Source organism: Eurytemora carolleeae, unplaced genomic scaffold (genome assembly GCF_000591075.1).
Source record: "Eurytemora carolleeae unplaced genomic scaffold, Eaff_2.0 scaffold555, whole genome shotgun sequence".
NCBI classification, from domain to species: Eukaryota; Metazoa; Arthropoda; class Copepoda; order Calanoida; family Temoridae; genus Eurytemora; species Eurytemora carolleeae.
In genome coordinates this window covers 157,383-174,409 of record NW_019396468.1, presented here as the reverse complement: position 1 = coordinate 174,409, position 17,027 = coordinate 157,383, and the positions used below count along the sequence as shown (strand labels likewise).

The 17,027-nt window shown below is 29.5% G+C and overlaps 1 protein-coding gene across 1 annotated transcript; it reads left to right on the top strand.

The window, feature by feature from the left end:
• Nucleotides 1-1,253: 1,253 nt before the first annotated feature.
• Nucleotides 1,254-16,363, top strand: LOC111703842 (glutamate receptor ionotropic, delta-2). Its single transcript, XM_023475908.1, has 24 exons — nucleotides 1,254-1,351; nucleotides 1,414-1,447; nucleotides 1,505-1,534; nucleotides 4,271-4,388; nucleotides 5,155-5,242; nucleotides 5,842-5,893; nucleotides 5,970-6,080; nucleotides 6,750-6,844; nucleotides 7,816-7,904; nucleotides 8,040-8,095; nucleotides 8,598-8,658; nucleotides 8,713-8,751; nucleotides 8,835-8,872; nucleotides 8,933-8,999; nucleotides 10,243-10,306; nucleotides 11,499-11,577; nucleotides 11,661-11,730; nucleotides 12,654-12,755; nucleotides 13,751-13,819; nucleotides 14,213-14,287; nucleotides 15,006-15,098; nucleotides 15,470-15,541; nucleotides 15,881-15,953; nucleotides 16,282-16,363. Exons 8-24 carry the CDS (start codon nucleotides 6,805-6,807, stop codon nucleotides 16,314-16,316), a joined length of 1,122 nt encoding a protein of 373 aa, XP_023331676.1. The 5' UTR covers nucleotides 1,254-1,351; nucleotides 1,414-1,447; nucleotides 1,505-1,534; nucleotides 4,271-4,388; nucleotides 5,155-5,242; nucleotides 5,842-5,893; nucleotides 5,970-6,080; nucleotides 6,750-6,804; the 3' UTR covers nucleotides 16,317-16,363.
• Nucleotides 16,364-17,027: the final 664 nt, after the last annotated feature.

Here is a 17,027-nt window from a genome sequence, read left to right as displayed (position 1 = left end):
AAACTTGAATTCAGCCTTTGCTGACAACAATAGATAATAGAAGGTTACTTCATTGGTCTTTTATCTGATATAAGAATTAAAAATTAAAAGGTTTATGTTTCGATTTCATGCTTCACAATTTATAGTTGATGCAAAATCTTCTTTGCGGCAGGATAAAAAATTTTAAAATTAAATATGCTACTCCAAATTTTAGATAAAATATGCTACTCCAAATTTTAGATAAAATATGAATATTAAATATTCTTATCCAAATTTTAAAATTAAATATTCTACCCCAAATTTCAAAATTCAACACAATATTATAGCATCGTGGGCATCTTTTAGAGTAAAAACAGCAAGAACAGGCTATAGTGATTCGCAAAAGGAGGCAAAACAATGGCACAGCCATATATATATATATATATAATTTATATATATATATATATATATATATAATATCGACGCCCGAAATAGTGTAGAATTATAAATAATAATTACATATCAAAAAGTATAATAATGCTTTAATGTAATTTAATAAATATCTATTTTCCAATCTCCAAAAGTTCTATTTCTCTGATCCAATCTCTTGAAAAGCATTCAATTTCTTTAGTTTTGAATTTTAAACAACACATAAAGGATTTGAGTCTTTGTCAAAAACTCTGATTTTCTAATCTTTTGCAACCCGATTTCGTAGGCCTCAGATATTTTAAACTATGAATTCTGTTAGATAAAACAACTTTAGGTTAAAATATTTAATGGTTAAACCATCAAGTTGCAAAAATATAGGGTTTAGAAACTTAGAGTTTGTGACAAAGACTCAATTTCTTTATCTTTGCAATCAGATATTCTCCTGCCTGATTCTTTATCAAGACTATGTTGGAAAATGTTTACAAAGTAAATATAATCTTTGAATTCCTTTAACCGTTGACTCATTTTTTGAATTTATAATTTATTCATTTATGATTAATGATTTTTAATTTATGGAGGGAAACAATAAAAAGATAAAAAAGATGGAAGTAACCCTTCAATTTATCAGTTCTTTACGTGTACAACCATAAATATGTGTACATAATAGCTTGGTGTGCATAATTATGTGTACATAATAGCTTGGTGTACATAAAGTTTTTTCTTCTTTATTGAAGGGTTGAATCACAGGCAATATTTGCTCTCAACAGTTCATTTTCGTAATTCAAATATATCAAATAAATTCAGTATCATCGATAAAAAGTAAAAAAAAATATAACAATTTTCAGAATGAGTTTTCACATTTTCTATGTTATTTTGTTTGTTTCTGTTTACGTACATTCATCAAAGGGAGAACCCAAAAATGACCTGACCACCAAACTATCATACTTTCTTCAAGATCTTACAGGTTTAAAAAATATCTAATTTAAAAAAAAAATTAATACTTGTATCCTTGTGCGTTTTTTTCAGGATCAAATTCGTTGAAATCTGATCAAAGAGAGAGGTATTTGTAATTTTCATTAAAATGTATTTTTTGCATTTAAAAAAATGTTATTTTTAGGAATGACGACTTTTTGCAAATCAACATAGGGTAAGATCTAGGTGCAAACCTTGAAATAGAAATGAAACAAAAATGTTGAATATGTAGATAAATAAATATAATAATGTTGAATATGAAGATAAATAAATATAAAAATGTTGAATATGAAGATAAATAAATATAATAATGTTGAATATGAAGATAAATAAATATAAAAATGTTGAATATGAAGATAAATAAATATAAAAATGTTGAATATGAAGATAAATAAATATAGTTTTTGAATGTTTGAACTGCAGGGTTCCCTTTCCTTCAGTTTATTAAATTTACTTTTGTTTGTTTCATTCAGTTGTTAATCAATTCAACCTCCAAAATTTCACATTTTAACAATACTTTTACCTTCGAAAAATACAGAAACACACATTTTTATACAACTTTTTATCATTAAATAACTCTAAATTCGAATGCCGGAAATCCCCATCTTAACGTTTTCTGTCACAAAATTAGGCAGTTTGGTTCACAGAGCTCTTGAAGGAATTGTAAGCGCAATTTCAAGTAACACTCAACTTATATAGTGTCATGTCCGATCTATAACGATACCTTTTTAAATTTTATTGGATCAAGGATTGCGTAGATATTCCTATTTATATATAGCGGGAAATTAAATGCCTATAAGAAACTGCTCGAGTGTACACTAGCATGGAGCGTACAGTGTACATTAAGGTACACTAGCACGGAGCGTACAGTGTACACTAGCATGGAGCGTACAGTGTACAAATTGTAACCTGAAGTCTCCTCTTCTGGGACTCAATCTTTAGCTATACAAATGAGAGTATCTACCAAAGCATTGTCCGGAAAAGGTTTAAAAGGTACATTTGTTTAACAAAACATGCTTCTCTTTAAATTAGAAGTCACTTGAAACTACGCATACAGTCCCTTTAATTGATTGAAATATTTATTATTTCTTCCTCTTTCTAATTCTAAAGGAAAATTTGAGAAATTTTCCACAGACTAATCTGTTCTAGAGAATAGTCTATTTTTTAAACTAGATAATTTTCATAAGAAATATAAATGGATCCACATATATTTGCGGATCCGGAACCAGGACGCCAAAATATTGCGGATCCGACCCCCTTCCCTTTGTTACAAAAAAAAAAAAAATTGTGTTTTTCCCTAATGTGGTAAGCATGCAAATAGAAAAGTTCAAAGTTGCGCTTTTTAACTTTTATGCAAGTTAAGCTCGAAATGAGTGCCAATAATGTAAAACTTACTTATTTATAAACTAATTTAAAACAAACAATAATATTTTTTTTTACAAACGTTTGACCTGTCAAAATAAAAAAATAAAAAATTTAGAATTTATTTTTTAGGGTTCTTAATTATCCATGTTTTTGTTGTGTGGTGATATTTTTTGAAAAAAATTTGATTATGTCCTGTATATACATGCAATTTTGGTGAAATGTTATTGCGAAATTACGCAATGTATAACTAGTGATGGCTTGTAAAAAAAATCACATAAAATTGCTTAAAGGTATGCACAAGCTGCAAGCAAATATCTCTTATAAAGTGTAAGAGCCCAGAGATAGTAGAAGCGTTGTAATTAGAATATCAGCTGCTGAACCTAAAACAAGAAAAAGAAAACGAAAGCAAATTCAGTGTTACGCGAGCTACGCTGCGTTCATAAAGTCTATGTGATACCCCTGTGATTCTCTGAGTTCCCCCTGAGGATCTGTACAGAACTTATTGTGAAGAACTAGTTTTAGAAGCTGTTTACAGTCCGACTACGCATGCGCAAGTTCTCTGCGTAGGAGCGAGCAGATTCTACTTCAGTATATAGTTGTATTTCATGTAATGTTCGTCGATTATTAAAACCGTGTGAAAATTCTAGGACCACTGCGGTAATTATGATTATATTTATATGAATATTGTTTATTTATGTTCGGTTATGGTTGATATTGTATGATGTAATGGGTTCCTTGCCACAGTTTTTTAATGCCTGAGTGGATTTATTGCTGTATTTGTATGATTTATCACTCAATGCTTTTTCTGTTGGCTTATAAAAGATTATTTAGATTGAAGGCTTAGAGAAATAAACGTTCGGAACCTTATTATCATCCTTTTGTTATGGAGAGCGTTGAGAGAAGGAAGCCTTACAATCCTATCCAGAGAAATCCGCCTCGGTACTTATAGATTTCATTAGGTCTTTAGGGAATTCGCTAAGTAGCGAAACATTCAGTTCCATAAAAAATGCTAATTCAGGGGTTATTTTTTATTGCATAAAGTATAGACTGACTCATATCATCCAAAATAGGTTTTGTAATATCTGTTTTTTATCAAAACGTTTTCCATAACCAGATTTTATAAAATCTCATTGCAAAAACGACATTTTAAAAATGGAAGAAATCTGCGAATATAAAATAAAGAATTAATCGATTAATACAATTTCAGCTGTATTTTTTATGTTATTTTTCAACTTATTAAAGTCTTGGCTAGATCTCAACTAATAGATCTCAACTACTAGATCTCAACTACTAGATCTCAACTACTAGATCTCAACTACTAGATCTCAACTACTAGATCTCAACTACTAGATCTCAACTACAAGATCTCAACTACTAGATCTCAACTATTAGATCTCAACTACTAGATCTCAATTACTATATCTCAACTACTAGATCTCAACTACTAGTTATTTTTGGTATTTTTCTCCAAAGTATTCTTGATAAGTCACAGAATCTGCATTTTTATTTTTGTTGCAATAAAGAGAAAATTAATTCAAATCTTTAGAATTGAGGACTTTGACAGTGAGTACCAAAAACTCACTTTCGACAGTAAAGATGAGTTTAAATCAGTTTTAAAATATCTAGACATCAAGACAAAGAAGATTTTAATCATCACTTATCAGGTAAAAGTAATGGATTTATCAAAAATAAAAAGTAAGGAATTAATTGAACCTCCTTCCCTTAACAACCTGGTGTAAACTTTTGATATCTCAAACTTTGGAATTATTAGATATAGCAAAATAAATTGTATCTTTGCCATAAACTCTAATTTTCTAATTCCTATATCTTTGCAACCTAGGATAACCTAGGATAATTCAAAATACTAAGAAAAATATAATTTTCATCCAACATAATTTGTTGGAAGATCATTTGTCAAATTTTGTTGATTAATCAACATTTGAATTCAGTGTATGAATTTTGTTATACCAAACAATCTGAGTTTAAAATATCAAAGATGTTGCAAAGAAATAGGAATTAGAGACCTCAGTTTGTGGCAAAGACTCAATTTCGTTTTAGTTTCTAATATCAAAGACCTACAATGTAAGGTTTTAAAGATATCTGGATTAGAAAATTAAATTTTATGGCAATTGTTTAATTCTGGTTTTTACAAAGAAATCAATTTTTTAAATCTGGTTAATTCTTAGTTCAATTTTATTCATAAATTGAATAAAAATCGTTGATAAAAAAACACAAAGCAAGACTTATTTTCAAAAAATACAATAGTTCTGCATATTTCAGTGTAATACATTTAGCAAAAGAATCATTTTTAGGATTTAACAATTTGGGAGTTTTTTCAGAAGTGTATTTTGTTGGTAAAACACTTTAAGTGACTGGGGTTAAAGATCTAAGAGTTGGAGGATACAAACCTACCCTAGTGGTATAATTTAGGGGACTGGGGTTAAAGATCTAAGAGTTGGAGGATACAAACCTACCCTAGTGGTTTTTATCGACGTCAACCAAGAGATAAACCATGAAGGTAAAATAAAGTTAGTTTTTATCAGTTTTTTTACAAACACGATCTTATGTTTTCAGCTTTACTAGATTATACTTTTAACTTTTTTTATCTATTGAAAGATTTAAATAATAAAAAATTGATAAACAAATCTCTTTTTTTATAATCAATCTGATATAAATTGAAGATATCTAAAGAATTTAAAAAATCAAATGTTAAAGATGGTACTAAAATAATAAAAAAGCATTTAGATACATACAAAATAATAAATCACAATCATAATAATAGTTCTATTAGTGTTTTAACATAGTTTAACAAATAATATTCTCACAGAAAAATATAAAAATACTTTATTGATAGTTTTTTTCTAATTTTAAATAATTTATTCACACTCATAAAAAATATGTGGCCAAATAAGAAATTATTGGCATTCATTTTTATTTTTTTTTAATAAAAAGGAATTGAATTTTTGTCACAGGATTTTCTAATCTCAATGTTTCAAACAAATCAAACAGATCAAATAATCCAAGTTTGAAATATCAAAGGTTTAATTATCAAGTTGCATAGATATTGTGATAAAGAAAATTTGGTTTCTTTCAACTGGTAAACTTTATGAATTTTAGATGGATATTCATACTTGGAGATATACAAAAATTCTCAAGCCTTGAAATTTAGGTAAAATTTTTTGATCAATTCAATTCCTTAACAATTAATATTCACTTTTATTTAAATTTGTATACATTTTTTTAAGGAATATAAATGGTGATGTTTTCACTGGAGTTTGGTCAGTGTTTTATTCAAAGCCAAAATTTGAAAGTTCTTCCTTTGATGATATAAACTCATTAAATAATCAGAAAATACGGTGAGATAATTTGATAATATAAACTCATTAAATAATCAGAAAATACGGTGAGATAATTTGATAATATAAACTCATTAAATAATCAGAAATTACGGTGTAAGTAAGTATTTAATATAACAAAAACATACAAAATTAAGTGTTTAAAGAGAAAATATTTGAAAACCTCCAAAAATAGAGGTTGTTTGAATATTTCCCCCCAATTTTGAAAAAACTATAAAGAAAGAAATAAAAGTTACATTTTTATTGTTTACATTTTATTTAATGTAATCTAGTGGTAGATTGTTAGTTTTTTTTCGATGATGAACTAACAACTTTTAGAAATAAAAATGATAGATTTATTTGTAATGTTAAAAAACTCATTAAACAATCAGAAAATACGGTCAGAAAAGTACACATAGAATGTTCTCATAATTAAGTCAATTATGATTTTCAGTTGTAAACTAAAAATTTGAACCATATTAAAGGGGCGGAAAGAGTAATTTTAAGTGACCCTCCTTGAAAAAACGGAAAAACAGAGACAGAGAGCGCCGTAAGTTTATATCGCGAATAGTGTTTAAATTGCCGTAAAATCAGAGTGTACGGAGTTCCATACAGTGTGAACTCAACACTCTGCAAACGTAGGGTCACTTGTAATTATTACTATAATTAAAATATAAAATGAGTTTTTAGGATTTCTTACAACAACTATTTGCCCCGGTTTGAAATAATAGATGACAAAATTTCGATGAAAACATCTGAAGGACTTTGTATTGCCAGCTACATAGGTAATAAATAAATTATTTAGTGAAATACTAACATTGTCTTTAACTAATTTTTAGCAGATTTTAAATTAATTCACAAAATCTGTTTTCTTTTACAGCATCGTTATTAAAATAAGTTAAAAAATACTTTAATGGAATGAAACTGATTACCGGAGAAAAAAAAACTGAATTAATGGAAATTAATTATTTACTAGAGAAAAGAAATCTGACTTAATGAAATTGAATTAATTACTAGAAAAAATAAATCTGAGTTAATGGAATTGAATTAATTACTAGAGAAAAAGAATCTGGATTAATGGAATTGAATTAATTACTAGAGAAAAAGAATCTGAATTAATGGAATTAAATTAATTACTAGAGAAAAGGAATCCGAAATAATGGAATTGAATAAATTACTAGAGAAAATAAATCAGAATTAATGGAATTAAATTCAATGCATAGATCAAAGGCTACTAAAATCATGAAATAAGATTAATTACTAGCGAAAAGGAATCTGAAATAATGAATTTAGATTAATTACTAGCGAAAAGGAATCTGAAATAATGAAATCAGATTAATTACTAGCGAAAAGAAATCTGAATTTATGGAATTAAATTGATTACTAGAGAAAATGAATCTGAATTAATGGAATTAAATTGATTACTAGAGAAAAGGAATCTGAATTAATGGAATTAAATTGATTACTAGAAAAAATGAATCTGAATTGATGGAATTAAATTGATTACTAGAGAAAAGGAACCTGAATTAAAGGAATTAAACTGATTACATGAGAAAAGGAACCTGAATTAAAGGAATTAAACTGATTACATGAGAAAAGGAACCTGAATTAATGGAATTAGATTAATTACTAGAGAAAAGGAACCTGAATTAAAGGAATTAAATTAATTACTAGAGAAAAGGAACCTGAATTAAAAGAATTAAATTAATTACAAGAGAAAAGGAACCTGAATTAAAGGAATTAAATTAATTACTAGAGAAAAGGAACCTGAATGCCAGTTTTAAATATTCCAAGAATCAATGGGGAAGTAATGGTACAGGAATATGGACGGGAACTGTTGGAGAGGTGAAATTAAAAAATTGAATTTGTTTTTAAATAAAGAAAACTAATTTTTGAAACAATTTATCTATAATGTGTCGAAGACCCTTGATTTATCAAATTATTGAGTTAAGACAGTTTCAAATGATAATAAATATATAGGTTGAAAGAGATGAATCTGATCTTGGAATATCCTTTATGTCATACACTGTAGAAAGGTAGCCAACAAATGAGGTTTTTAAAAGAAAGGAATTGAGTCTTTGCCACAATCTTAAATGTTCTAATTAGGGCTGGGCAAAATTCTGTCACGAAACGGTTTCTGAAAATTAACTGAGGAGTCCGTTAACTAATTGCATAATTGCATAAACCGTACAGAGACCCAGGATTGCCTTGCCAAAGACCCAAAAGCCCGGTACGGCCCAAGATAATCAAACCTTTACCATGTGGACCTTTGGATTTTTAGGACAGCCCTAAAAGCTCTAAAGCCCGGGAAAGTGACAGGACTTTGGGACTGTCCCAAAAACCCAAAGTCCTGACACCATGGGGGGGTTTATTTTTTTTCTTCTTCTTAATCTCAGAGATCCAAATGCCTGGGACAGTCCCAGGATCGTTGAGTTTTTTAATTGTTTTGAAAATTGCTGATTTAAAACTAAAATAGTTAATTTTATCAATTCTACAGTATTAATGACGCTCAAAATGGTTTAAAATAAATATGTTTAGGGCAGCAGTTGTCAAATATTCACAAATTCTTGGTGATAACATCATTGTTTGGATTTCGAAGGTTTTTACAGAAAAATAATTTTAACAAGAAATATTTATAAATGATTTATTTTAGTTTCCGAAGAAAACCGCCTCTTTGTTTAATGTTGTCCAGGTTTTTAATGATTTTATTAAACCTGTAATTCCATTAATCAAACAATAAATAAAAAATATCCATTTAATTCAAACATTGTCTAGGTTTTTGATTTTTACAGCTGGTGTGCAATCCCAATTAGGTGAGAAGTAATGATTTAGAGTTGAATTATGAAATTACCATTTTATTTTTTTTGATTCAGTTTTTTGGGAGTTGGAATTGCTCTTCTGCTAATATATCATCCTATAGAAATCAATGGGATAAAAAAGGTAAAATTAAATATTTAATAAATATTCTCTATCATAACCTTAAAACCACTTCGTCAAAACTGAAGCTAAAAAAATAAAAGACTCTCTTTAAAGGCTCACTAATTGTGGATCACCGTATACTAATGGAGGTCGATTTTTTAAAATTCCACTTGCTTCACCCAGATTTACATGTCCATATTCGTTATCAAAACCCAGATTAACATGTACATATTCGTTATCCAGATTAACATGTACATATTCGTTATCAAAACCCAGATTAACATGTACATATTCATTATCAAAACCCAGATTAACATGTACATATTCGTTATCGAAACCCAGATTAACATGTACATATTCGTTATCAAAACCCAGATTAACATGTACATATTCGTTATCAAAACCCAGATTAACATGTACATATTCGTTATCAAAACCCAGATTAACATGTACATATTTATTATCAAAACGTCTTTGAGAAAGACAAAAAAAGACATTTTTCTCTCAAGGCCATATTACGCGGACGAAAACCGGTTTTATAAAGGATTAAATTTGATCTACTGACTAATTAAAGCAAACATTTGTTTGGTAAAAATATGACATTCTGGGTGAAAAAGGTAATTAGTATGAGTAAAATTATTTTTACAGAGCTGAACATTTTAGAATGGTGGATATCGAGATTAATGCTTGATCTCTTTTTTAAATAATGATTGTTATCCTCTTGTTATTAATCTCAAGATTAATTAACCGATCGGGATTACGGATATTTCATTCTAAAGTTTTCAGCTCATAAGATTTTTTACTTCTCAGTTTTTTAAATCTTTATGATCCATACAAATCTGGTTGAATTAATTAAGATTTCAAAAAGTATTTAAAAATCAACCTCCCTTACTGCATACATTGTGATAATGCAGCGAATGTTTAGGATAATTTAGCCAAAAAAATGTTGTTATTCAAAGTAAAACAATCGAAAAAATGTTTTCTAAAAAATTTGAGATAATAAAACAATTTATATGATTGTTGAACTGCAAAGAAATTAAATTTTGTCACAAACTCTTTTTTTCTTATCCCTATATTTTTTCAACCTAATGTCGTAGACCTTTGATACTAAAAATGATAAATTATGTCAGGTCAAATAGTCTAGTTTGAAATATCAACGGGTTTACACCATTAGGTTACAAAAATAGTGGGACTAGAAAACTTTAGTTTGTGGGAAATACAAAGTTCCTTTACTATATTTTAAACTATATTCATATCTCACTAGCCCGACACTGTACTAGTACTACTTCTACCCACTGATACTTGGTTTAAAGAGGAGCAAGCTAAAGGTGAATATTTACAAGATCAAGAAAATGTTAAGTATTTTTTTCAACAAAAATTGCTTGTTTAAATACAAGATTGTTAGCGTTAAAATTCAATTATTTACACTATAGCTATAGTCTGAAATCAGAAATGGGAAGAAGTTTAGAGACTGTAAAGGAAAATAAAAGGGGGTAGGATGAAACCTATGAACTTTAGGAGTTTATCGAGGCCTGTAAGAGTTCTATATGATGTTTCTGTCGCGAGAAATTCATATAAAACTGTGTCAATGTTAAACCAAAACTGGTATATAATATATATATATATATGAGATTTGGTACAAGATTCTAAGTTTTTAACAGATCATATTCAGCTAATACGCAAAAAATCTGAAAAAATACGATAACCCAGAGGAGCTTATTTACGCCAGTTATACTAAAGCTATAGTCAATAATATGGTCACCAATTATTTAACATCACACAAAGTACCTTATATTAAAAATTCCTCATTAGATAATAGGGATGAAAATTCATGTATACTGCTTGAATGACGCTAGATGCAGGGATGAAAATTCATGCATACTGCTTGAATGACACTAGATGCAGGGATGAAAATTCATGTATACTGCTTGAATGACACTAGATGCAGGGATGAAAATTCATGCATACTGATTGAATGACACTAGATGCAGGGATGAAAATTCATGTATACTGCTTGAATGACGCTAGATGCAGGGATGAAAATTCATGTATACTGCTTGAATGACACTAGATGCAGGGATGAAAATTCATGTATACTGCTTGAATGACACTAGATGCAGGGATGAAAATTCATGTATACTGCTTGAATGACACTAGCTACATGCAGGGATGAAAATTTATGTATACTGCTTGAATGACACTAGATGCAGGGATGAAAATTCATGTATACTGCTGGAATGACACTAGATGCAGGGATGAAAATTTATGCATACTGCTTGAATGAACAACTTGTCTTGTTTTCAAAATTTAATGAAAGTCATGTTAAATCCTAAAATTTTGCATTTTATAAATGTTAATTTAATTTAAAGGAATTGAGTTTTTGCCAGAAACTGAAATTCTCTCAGCCCGTATTTTTATGATTTTACAGAATTCATAGTTTGAAATATATACGACATTGTGTATAGATATAGGGATAGAAAATGTAAGTTTATGGCAATGACTCAATTTTTTTATGATAAGTTATCAGTGGAAGTATTGTTGTAATGGTCTGGGGTCTTAGTTCACTGTTTATAATGCTTGCTTTCTCCTGTAATCTAAGGTAGGCACTTACATTTTAATTAAAATAAAAAAACACAGTAAAATGTTTCTTGAAATTTTCTCCAATAACTTTCTTTAATTTAGGGCTATTTTACTGAGTCCCTCGTATGAATCTCCAATTGATACTTCTAAAGACATTGTTCAGAAGAATATGGTTGGTGCTCAAATTCTTTCCCTATTCTGCAAAAAAAGTTGCAAACGATCGTAGCCTATGGATTTGTAATTGAATCCCAAGGGGATTCAAATATAATTTTCTCAGAGTAAATGCTATTACTTTTTGTAAAACTGGTTTAATTGAAAACGGGGTTAATTGAAAATTGTGGCTTTTTAAAAGGGAATGAATGTTTGATTTGGTTAATATCTTTGGTTGATTTTTGTATTTAAAGATCACCTCCCCTTTTCTCAAATTTTTAATTATTATATAATACCTTTATAGTTAAGATAAAGGAATTTTACCTCACCAAGGGTTCCAAGGACCAATTTTCCCTACAAAACATCCAGAGCGCAGCAAGGGATGTTTTTGAGCCAAATTTGTCGAGGGAACCCTTGGTTAAGTAAAATTTTCGATTTTCCGAAAATGTAGTTAACCCAATTTATCGTCTGTGAGGGGTGAAAATACTCAACTTTTTTCCCCGAAAACTTCTCATAGGAGATGGTTATTTTCATAACTGCCCCAAGAACGTTAAGTAAATTAAGCTCCCTTCGTTAGGGGAATCATAGGTCATGGTAAGGTTGGTCAAAAGGCAGTAAAATATTAAATTAGACTTCATTGCTTGGGAACCCAGCTTTGCCTGGAGATAGATCTAAACAATTTTTAAAACCAAGCTTATAGAACATTCCTGTGGTCCCTACGAGTTACCAGTTCAAAATTTATTGACCAAAGGGTTCATGAGTTATGATCGGACATACGAACACCATAACAGAGATATAGATACAAACAGAGATATCGCCTACCACCGTAAAAAATTTGAGTTTGTGGCAAAGACTCAATGCCTCAAAAACAATGAGAAAGGCATCTTGGATGACAAGTTTTTGGATGAAATATTTGAACAATAAGATCGACCCTCTTTGTTTCAGATTTCAGTTCTGTCTGGATCAGCCTGGCATTATAATTATCTGTTCACATCACAAGATCCCTGGCAAAGAAGAATTCTTGATAACTATAAGTTTAAAGATACGGTAACAATAAGTTCTTACCCAGAGGGAGGGGGGATGTTATCCACCACCCTTTGCGGTTTTTTTCTAAATACCTTAAAAGCGGCTTTCATTAGAACGCATAAACTTCTTTACTTTTTCAACATTATAGTTGTGAACAAATTTTGCTATAATTTTTTTTTGATGCACAGGGTAGGGTAGAGGACAGTCAAACTGCGGGTCGGTGTTTCAAAAAAATTAGAAAAGCTTAATAACCTGTTATTGATTAAACTACAGGGCCAAAATTTATATATTTGAAAAGCACTTTCAAAATGGAGGTAATAATAACATGTGTTAAAAATAATTATTTTTGAACATTTTCCAACGTTTTTTTTGAACTATTTTAAAATCCTCCCTTGCACCCTAACAATAAAAGCTAGAGGTCTAATTTTTGTTTAATGAGAAGGCCTTGAACAGTTGGACTAGGGACATGTATCACATGATGTAAATTTTTGTTTTGTATACACAATAAATAACTTAGATATTTGACTCGACATTGATTTCAATGATTTAACTTGACTTGCTTTTCTGTCCTGTTATTGGTTGTCATATTTCCTTCTTCAATTTTAAGTTAACTAGGCTTTTAGGGCGCTTCGCGCCCATCTTCTATTTAAATTGTGAACATGTTCTTTTTGTTTACATTTTAAAACAAGGCAGAACAAAATTTTGCGGATTAAAAAAAAAAAAATCGCGGATTTTCAAGAATTTAAATTTGTTTAAAAAATTAAAAACCTTAAAAAAACACATTTTTTAAAAAATTTTGATCATTCATAAACCTTCCTTGTGGTCACGTGATGTCCCACAAAAAATTTGGGCCCGATCGGTTCAGCCGTTTTGACGTATATTGGATACAAACAGACAGACAAACAAACAAACAAACACCCATGACAAGCCAAATTTATATACAGATTCTATCGAGTTATAAACCTTGAATCTTCAGTTTTGGAAAAAAAATCAAAATCAAATTAATAAATTTTTAGACCCTTTCGTTTGACAGTTTACTCTGGAACGTGTACGCTAATGAGAATGAGGTCATACCAGCTGGAAAGGTTAAAATTTTGATATATAGAAATATTTTAGAGATTAAATCTGAACAGAGCTGAAAACTTTAGCATTGTGGATATCAAGATCAATACTTTATCTCAATGTGAGATAGCGCAAAAGAGAGGATTAAGAAGAAAATTAAAAGTGTTCACAGTGGATACAGAGATTTAGCAATCGGGATTAAGGGTATCCAATTCTATAGTTTTCAACTTTCTGGTTTTGTAACTGTAATTTAATATATCAAAGAAACAAAAAATCTAATTTTTCTTACTCTTCTATCCTTGCAATCTAATAATAAGGTTTAGGACAACATTTAATTAAGAGAACTAGAAGTACTCAGAATTCTTTATGATAAGGTCACAAAAGGTTATAAATCAAACATAAAGATTATATTTTAGGACCGAGTGTTGGTCAACATGCAGAACAATAAAACATTCTCAGACATGAATACTGCAGTCTTCTATTTTAGCAAGGAATTTCATGATGCGTACTTTTTAAAAATCATATACATAAATTTCACTAGATCGAAATGCTTTTACCTGAAATAGTCTAAATGTGTACAGTACAGCTTGCCTTAGCTGCTAAAAAGTTGAGTTATAGAAATTATGCTTAAAATGTGAAAATTGCCAAAGAATTTAATGCACTTTTTGATTGAAACCTGAAATATCAATCAAAATATATTAACACTAGGGTTTTAGGGCGCTTAGCGCCCATCTTATATTTAAATTTTTAACTGTGGCTTTATCTGTGAGCATCCTCTCTTTGTACTATAAAACAAACAAAACCAAAAAATTTTGCGGATTTCATAGTATTTTTTTGCGTAGTTTCAACATTTTGTAAAAATAAAAAACAAGATAATGGGTCTGTTGCACAAGATTCATTAGATTATTAAAATCATAACTTTACTCTAACGGTTGTCTCCTATACTACTGCAGCTTTATAGGTTCCACTGTATCTAGTCTGGCCAAATGGCTAGATAAAATTGGCCAAACATTTTCGAGGGAACCCATTGGTACTCCGGAGGTAACAAAGGTTAAATTTATTTGAAATTTCACAGGCAACGCCGGGCACTTCAGCTAAAATCAGGATTGAAAACCAAGCGAGGGAGTAAGACTATGAATAATATAAACCTGGGCAGCGCTGGACAATTCCAGTGAGTAGATATTAAATACATATATGCATGAGCTTCAGGAGGAATTAATGGCATATTTTGCTGGCTGGGTATTCCAAAAGGAAACTAAATGGGAAGACGATGTTAACGATCATATACTACTCTGTCATCAGGTGAGACAAGCACTCCACCCTCCACTTAAACATGTTATTTCTTTGGTCAGTGTCCTGCAAATTGCTGAAGTATACGAATCAAAAGCTTTGTTTAGGTTGTCAATGCAAAAATATGGTCATCTTTAAGTTTTATCAACACCTTTAGTGCCCTAGAGGCGTATTAAGGGGGGGCTATGGGGGGGGGGTAGCCTCCCCTTAGGCTGGTGTTTTTCAGGTTTTTTTTAGGCCTTAATGGGTGCTCAGCCCCCCTAGAGAGAAAAAAATTAAGCCCCCCTTGACATATCTCTTGATGCGCCCCTGAACTGATCACCTTTCTAGTTCTCTCAACCTTGGAAAGTAAAATTTTATAAACGATATTGTAAATTTTCCAGGCTGGATTTTCTGAGAAGATCGCCAACTTGTATTCTTCAATTAATGTATTGGATTCTTCAATACCACCAGAGGTTAATCTATGTCTAGATGTTCTTTCTTAGATATACATTTTTTAACAGAAGTTAAATATTTCATTTCATATTTTTATTCAACTACGAAGCACGAGATAATTCAAATAAAAAATTACAATTTACTATGTAGTTTTGAAGTCAATTTACTAAAAATACTGTTTCATCTATATATACCTCAATATATTAAGTTGTAATCTCTGCATGTTTGTCTGTCTGTGCGTTTGTCTGTATATAACTCAGGAACCCCTTTACCGATTTGCCTCAAATTTTGATGGAGGAGCTCGGGAAAACCACAGAAATGTTCTTAGTATCTTATTTTATCTAAATTCTTTATTATAGAAAAATCTTGCTATCTCAGATCTGGCAATTCCGTTTATCTTACTATGTGGTGGACTTGCTCTATCAGGAATAGGTATTGAAATATAAAAGGTTTACACCATCAGATTGCAAATATATATAGGAATTAGTATATTTGAGTTTGTGATAGAAAACATATTTTTACTGTGATCGTTAAGCAGTTGTAGAATGCTAAAATGTTTAAGTGGTTCCGGGATTTTCTTAAAACAATTTAAGATATTTCTAGAATATTTCGTTTCAATTAAAAAAAAAACTTGTTAACAATCAAAGATTGAACAGTTTTTATCTAAATTAGCTAAATGCAAAAGAAAATTAGTCTTAACAAATTTTTCTTTTTCTTTTATTTACGAAAAATTTATATCATTATCTTTATAATGTTTCAGTATTTATTTTGGAGTCCTGTTTGAAAAGAAAATAAAACCTCATATCCTTGTAGAAATCAAATAAACTATGATAAAACATAAATTGTTACTTTTGTTCAGAAGATGAGTGTTAGAATTAAACTAATTTAAAATTATAATTCATATCTTCGAATCCAAAAACTAGTTTAGAAATACTATTTCTTAGTTAATAATCGTGAATGTAAGATTTTTTATATATCTTAGAAGGAAAATCAGTTTTTAATTTTACATAGTGGGGTTTGATAAAATAGTTTAAGAGTTTTTATTGTTAGAGTGATAACAAAAAGATTTTTTACCATTCATAACTTACTAAAACTTTGGAATTAAAAAAAACATTAGAAAAAAAATTATAATTTTAAAAGAAAAAATTTCAATCTTTGTTTTTAGCCTTTTGTTTCCCTCAGGGTACCTATGGGTTTCCTTTACAAAAATCAAGCAAATTGGTGTAGCCGTTTGGCCAGCTATAGCTGACATATATTCTAATATATCTATGTATGGGTACCCTGCAGGGTAACATTGGCATTCGTTAAATTTCACGAGCAACGCCGGGCATTTTAATTTATTAAATTTTAAAATTTTTTTTCTCATTTTTTTAAAAATAAATTCTTTTTAAATCTTGGGCTACACCTCTTCAACCTCATGTCGGAAACTCTATAGTTTGACTTGAAAAAGTTATCTTTAAACAGATATTTCTACTTTTTATTTTATATATATATATATATATATAT